General features: G+C 34.6%; 1 protein-coding gene across 1 annotated transcript; it reads left to right on the plus strand.

Moving 5' to 3' along the window:
• Window positions 1-220: 220 nt before the first annotated feature.
• Window positions 221-4,127, plus strand: LOC142351120 (serine/threonine-protein kinase 33-like). The gene has a single exon (XM_075403212.1). The coding sequence runs from the start codon at window positions 2,031-2,033 to the stop codon at window positions 3,777-3,779; it is 1,749 nt and encodes a 582-aa protein (XP_075259327.1). The 5' UTR covers window positions 221-2,030; the 3' UTR covers window positions 3,780-4,127.
• The last annotated feature ends 3,268 nt before the right edge of the window (window positions 4,128-7,395 follow it).

A 7,395-nucleotide genomic window follows, 5' to 3' on the forward strand; every position in this document is an offset into this window, starting at 1 on the left:
CGTTCGAACCAAATTAAGCAGCTGATTTTTTGTGAGCGTTTTTAATGTTTTATAATACTGACCATCTCAAACGAAAGAAAGAATCGACGGAGATATAAAAAGCGTTCGATTTTTATTTTAAACCGGCAAGCTGAAAAAGCCACAATGCATAGTGTATGCAGATATAGTAATTGCATTCATTTAGTAAAATTCGTTTGCGTTTTACCATTTTGTTGGTAAATAATCGCTAAAATAAAAAAAATTGTAACGAATAAACAAAAAGCAAAACATGTTTTGAATGTTTGTTATTATGCTTAAGAATAATCACATTCAATTTATCTGTAGCATAAAAACAAGAATAAAGTGCTTGTGATAAAATAATACACTCAGCCTTTCTTATTTATAATTTAATAGTATATTTGGCTTTACAAATCCCCCTTCCAATTTTTCTTTTGATTTTTCCCGATTTCTCCAGTTTTTTCCAAGATGTCCGCCAAAGTTATCCATAAAATTTTCCATACTGCCAAATAATTCTGCCGCCCTCAGCTTTAAATCTCTTCTTCAAAGGGAAAATTTTTATGGGCCATCATAAAATGGACGTCGCTGATAATTAAACATGCCATAATTTGTAGTTTATGGTGCCTGATTCGTTAAATTGTTCCACATTCGGATCTTCCCAATCGATTGTTTTCCATCAAAATACTCAATTTTATTTATAAATTGTGTTTCAATAAACACAAGAATTCATTGTGACAAAACATTGAATATCTACCATTATTGTCGTTCGTTTGGTAAACCATAAACCGTTAAATTTATCGTGTCATCTTTGAACCAATTAAATTCAAACTCATGCTATTTGAAAATTTTGACAATCTTCAAAATTATTGTTCTATTTGTCAACGATATTTTGCTGCTAATATTTTGTGAAATGAATTTTAATGTCACCTGCGCACGTCATTTTTGATTTGAGTTATTGAAATTTATTGAAAATTACCTCGAAATATTTGTACTGAATCTCAATATCCAATCGAAAACATTGCTTGACTATCATAAATCTAGCCTTGTACAATAAGTGGTACTCGAAATAGTTACAGTTCCTTGTTTTTGCAAAATCTTGAATGCGATTGCTGAATGAGATTTTATGCTCAGCCTATGAAAATTCTTGTTCACTTCATCAAAAGCAGGTAAATTTATTGCCGCGACAAGTAGCGCTGGTTTAAATTTTTAATTCAGTAACTGAATAATTGCTTTATCTGTCTTGCAGCTGATCTAATAAGATCGATATTGAACCAAAAAAACTACCTTTGTTCATCAATTTACATTCTGTTAACAAAATTGAAAACCGGTCTGTTGAAATTATTTGGCAGTTACAATGCAATAAATCTCGAGCGGGTGTAAATTGGCCTGGAACTTATCGATTATTTGTTTGACTAAGAACTGAATAATAGGCCTTATATATTTCGAAACGAACCTGACATGCCCTCGAGAAGGAAAAAGTATATTTTGGATTTGGAGCGGTAAAGAATCCGAACGTTTGATATCCTGGCAAGTTACCTTTTCGTTTTGGTTTGAAGATTATTTGAGTAGTCCGCTTAGAAAGTATTTGCCGATAATCTTCCGAAGTTAAACTCGAAAATTAACGGCGGATTTGTACCAAATCTAAAGCCATTGACCACAATATCATTGTAACGGTTCTGCAATACTGCTATTCAAATAAGACTTTTCTTCAAGAATACTTGGACGGATAACAGCAAGTTTTTAGTTACAATTTGATTATAAGTTACGAACGTTCGAACTGGAAATGGAACCCTATTAAAGCTTATTTTTTGAACATTTCTCTGGAGTTCCTAAGAAAATTCAGTTCCGAAGCACTGATGATTTGAGAATTCTTTCAACTTTCCTATATCTTAAGTGGACAAAGATAGAATCGAGAATAATTTGTTGGACAAAGATAGAATCGAGAATAATTTGTTGGACAAAGATAGAATCGAGAATAATTTGTTGGACAAAGATAGAATCGAGAATAATTTGTCAAGTCTTTGGCCTTTGGAATGGCAACCCTAACCGTGACCCCTCCCCACTCTGCATCTACAACTTCAATTCCCAGTCCAAATTGTAACGCACGATCAAAATCACCAGTGATTCCTCACGTACGAATTGATGACTCTTCTTCGATGGAAGAAAAATTTGTCGTCCAATCAGGACTTTCGGGAGGAAATTTGACTTCGGGAATGATTCTTGGGAAAGGAACGTTCGGAACTGTTTGTTTAGCCCAGGAAGTTGAATCGGGCTTGAAATATGCGATTAAAAAAGTAAACAAGGAGCGAGCCGGTACGATGGGTTTAAAATTACTCGAACGTGAAGTTGACATTTTGAAGCGGGTTCAACATCCAAACATAATTACTTTACATTCAGTTTTCGAAACTCCTCGTTCTATGTATTTAGTGTTAGATTATTGTGACAAAAGCGATTTAAAACGACTACTCAAAAGTCAGAAAAATGGAAGATTTTCAGAAGCTGAAACGCGCGAACTTATGAATAAATTAGCCGACGCTGTGTATTATTTACACAAAGAAGCGATAATTCATCGCGATTTAAAACTTGAAAATGTTTTGTGTATTTCAAACGAACACGAGCAAGTTAAATTTTCATCAGAAAATTCGAGAATAGACGATAAAAATACTCCATCGACTAGATCTGAAAATTCTGAAAAAGTATCCGGATCCGAAAAATTTCACGAAAAGAAAAGTGAAACATTGTTGGATTTTGATATTCGTTTAATTGATTTTGGGTTAAGTGTTATGAAGGACGGGAATGATTCCATGATCGACACGTGGGTCGGAACACCTCTCTACATGGCACCAGAAGTCGTAAAAAAGACAGGATATAGTCACTTATGTGATATTTGGAGTTTAGGCGTCATTTTTCATTTACTACTTTCCGGTTCTTTTCCTTTTTACTCTGACAACGAGGAAACATTGTACAAACAAATATGCGCTGCCAAGTTAAAGTTTAACACTCGAACCAATCAGTCGAATTCAAGTTCTACCTCGGCAACAAAATCTAACAACCTCACTTTGCCCAATAGTAGCGGTTCTGCGAACCAGTCAGGATCTGCAAAATTTTGGAATTCAGTCTCTGAAGCTGTAAAGCACCTGTTGGGTAAAATGCTGCACCCTGTAGCAGCCCATCGGTATAGTGCGGGCGAAGTTCTGGACCACCCTTTCGTCACTGGAACTGACTGGATTTCAACCCAGCGACAACCAAGCAATGTGCTGGAGCTAATGAGCGAATGGGCCAAAAGCTGCTCGGGCGATGAAATGTCCGAAGACGAAGAGACTCGGCAGCCCTCAACTGGCGCGGGTTCGAACCCCGCTGGGACCCCTAACGGTATTTCATCATCTCAACCTTCATCATCCTATATTTTAGTTGTTACAAATGAAGACGACAACAATAACAATGACAAGAAAACTGACGTTGATACAACAAAAAAGGACACGTCCAAAGCTGACGCTCGTAAAGTTAGTCAAGCGACTCCAGTTAGAAAAGTTAGTTCAAAACCAGACTCGAAGGTTAACCGAAACAAAGCACAAGTTTCGGGTAAAATGACTCGGAAATCATCACAAGACTGCGAACCGTATTCAGCGACCTCAAATCATGACGACCCAAAGAGTGCAACAAGAAAAAACCGACTTGATGTTCCGGTAGGGTCTCAGAGATCTCGGAACAACAGCGACAGTAGCCAGAAATCTCCGAACAATAGAAAAAATCTTAGTCCAAACAGAACCATTAAACCTTGATAGTATACTGTGCTAGTAGTAAAATTATAATTCGCAATTTGTTTCGATCTGTTTCCTGTTCATTCTGTCCGCCTCACCTAAGATGTGAACCATTGTCCTGATCACTGTTTGTATAAGACAAAAAAGGTTGTATATTTATCCTGCTGCGGATTGGGTGAAAATTTACATGCTGCTGGTTGGGTGAAAACGGGTATTTTGTTTTTGTTCGAGAATGATTCTGGAAAAGGAAACAGATTCTTATTTTTGACAAAAATTGATTCACTTTTATGTCAAAAATTCCCGACTTCAGGACAAAATTTTATGTGTTTCGGCAACTATTGGATAACTCTTATAATCAATTTCAATATTTCTTGTTCCTCGAGGCTTCATCGATCTAGCCAAGTTTACTTTGAACAAGTGGAGCTTCTTGTAAAGCTATGTCAAACCTATCTTATTCAGAATTTACAATAGGCTTTTCTCGGTCAGCGTATTCTTTTATGATAGCCTACCCGGGTTGTGAAAATAGCCTACCTGGTAGATAAAATATTAAATGAAGGTAATTTTAATAGCGGACTGAATCAATTTTCGGTTTTCAGGACGATTATTGTTTAAGAGTTTATCTATTATTATCTATTGTTAATATAAGCTTCCATTTCGATTGTCTGAATTAATTTAGTTTTCATTGAAAATCCTCACTATTCTGTTGAAGTATTCTGTTTTAGCTCAGTTTAGGTGGTAGATTGTTACCATTGCTTTCTTTAAACGTGAGAAGTATCGTTAAGAATGGAAAATTCTTGAGTGTGCATATTTTGTTCTGATACACTTTAATGAACATTTGCAGCATAATGCTCTGAGTATGGTCACCATTGAGTATGGTTGGTTCACAAAGTGTCTATAGTTCTTCGTGGGTACATGTCAATTTACCCAATTTCATTTTCCCCAACCTGTCATTTCGTTCAGTTATTCGATTACAAATTATCAGTCGCTATTAAGTAGTGGAAAAAACGGGGGTTCCAGCCACCAGCCCAATTTGTCTCATCCCCCTCATGCTAGCCGCATTCGGGAAAATGAGCCAAATTGAACTGTTAACTGGAACCCCTGTTTTTTCCACTACTCTATATTCCCTCTAAATCATTTCCTGTCTCACTTAGTGCAATCCACTAGTATTGAGTAAACTATGCTTGAATTGCAGTAGCTTGTAACAAGATCACGGTCTCCGAAATGCAGTAGCTTGTAACAAAAACAAAGCATGGAGTAAAAGCTGCGTAGGTGGCGTAGCAACCAGTAGCTTGTAACAAAATGCATTGATTTCCTCGCGCTCAGTAACTAGTCTTCTTTCTGATTGGCTGGTCAGTAACGCGTAACAAAATCTATATTACTTTGTAATAGTAACGCGTATAAGGTTACTCCATAAAGAATGTTTTAGAATAATTCTCCATTAATGGACCTTTTTTCTCCTCGGCACTTTTTGGCCATTCATCATGACTTTCACTTCATTACAAAAACAAGCAAAAATTTTAAACAGTTCTCATCATTTGATGAACAAATATATACCCAACGAAACAAACAAAAGCAGAACTCTAATAGTTAGCCAGAATATTTCTAACAATGTTCATAGCAGAGCTCAAGAAGGATAGTCAGCTACAATTTAGGTGCATGACAGATTTACAGTTTTCATAAATGATAAAAACAGATTGTTAGGAAATATATTTAAAATTAATATTGATCTCCTTACTACTGATACATTAATATTGATATCCTTACTACTAATACATTATTATTGATATCCTTACTACTGATAAATTAATATCGATATCCCCTAATATTAATATCCCTCTACTGAATAATACTTTCTTTGCTCGAGTTTTGTTAGTAACTCAATTATTAAACCGAAATGGGAAGCTCTAATTCCATTGATTGTACCCCTATAACATGGCTATGATGTTGTAATGTTTCATTTTGCTACGGTTAGCAGTTGTTAAACGGGTGGTTTTGCAAGATTGAGAAACTAATAGCAATTATAAATTTTTTCTAACTTTTAACATTAGCAAGTCTCTCTCTATTGGATTCAATAACTGTAATATCGAATTAGGCTTAGGCTAAAGCCAGTAAGAGCAACTGAATAATTCCGTGCAGAAATTTTGTCGAAAATTCGGAGCCAGCAACAGATCGAATCGCATCCAATTGTAAAGAATCTGATGCAATTTAGTAATGAAATTCGTCTTTTCTTCCGAATAAGACTCAAAATACAAATTCTGGGACTTCAGTGCAATTGTCACAGCTGTTGGTGATAGTATGGTAAACTCGAAAATTTCCCATTAATTATTCGCCAGATTCGGGGGAAAAACTAAGGATACTTTAAGCATTTCATGCAAATTTCTTTCAATTAATTTTTCGTGCATAATTGGCAAACTCTTCACAGATGGCTCTTCGACCATGTTTCAGCATCAGTGAAACTGCTTCGCCGATCATCTTAACAGCTTCGCAGATAGTGATGGTAATGCACATTTGAGTCATCGTCTGATTTTTTGTACTAATAGTAGTTGCTAAATATGAAAGAAAGCTAATATTACATATTTTTTTTCTTTTCAAAAAATTAACTTTTTTCCAAAAATCAAAATTAAGCTTTATAACCCGCATATCCGCACACCCGAATGAATCCCTACATCAATTTATGCGCACTGTGCGGTTTATGCGCGTTTCTTTAATTTTTAAAATTTAAATTTTTTAAAAGTTTTATATCTATACTTCTGGCTAAAATATTTATTCATATCTATACTTCTGGTTAAAATAATTATCTATACCTATACTTTAGCTAATTATTCATCTATTTCGATACCTAGCTAAATATTTATCTATTTCTAAACTTCTGGCTAAAAAATTATCTATATATATATACTTCTGGTTAAAATATTATCTATACTCCTGCCAAAATATTTATCTAAGAATTAGATTTGGCTAATAGCTCAGGCTAATCTATTCTTCTAATAATTTATCTATATCTATACCTTTGGCTAATAATTTGGAAACTATAAAATATTATTTATAATACTCGGGTTCATTGGGGTTATCTGCGAAGCAGGTTCCCTGATCTTCGAAGAAGTTACTCTTATCTATTGAAGCTAAACAGATTTAGCAAAGGTACTTCGTAGATTAGATTCAAAAGTTGAATTAGAGTTATTATTGAAGAAGTAACACTTATCGATCGAAGTTAAAGTGGAATTAGACTTGTCTTCTAAGAATTTAGACTGAATAAAATCATTAACAGGTCTTATTCCATTTATCTGAGAAGCAGGTTCCCCGATAGAATAAACACCCCTAGGTAAAACTATATCTTCATAAAATCTTATCATATGACCCTTCAACCCACTAAAGCTAAGAATAGAAGAAAATTTTTCCCATTTAACTTTACTTGAATTACATTCTTTACATATTGATTTCTTTTTTTCAAAACATTTTATTTGTTTTATAACCTTAGTTATTACAAATTTTTGTTTGTTATATCGAATTTGATTTTGATATTAGTGAAACTATATGAGGGGTTAGGCTTAGAGCTAGAACTTAAGATAGAACTGGAACCAGAATTAGAGCTAGAATTCGAATTAGCTAGAACTAGGGCTAGAACTAGAATTAGAAT

The sequence above is a fragment of the Convolutriloba macropyga genome, chromosome 12 (genome assembly GCF_964194025.1).
Source record: "Convolutriloba macropyga chromosome 12, txConMacr16.3, whole genome shotgun sequence".
Classification (NCBI taxonomy): domain Eukaryota; kingdom Metazoa; phylum Xenacoelomorpha; order Acoela; family Convolutidae; genus Convolutriloba; species Convolutriloba macropyga.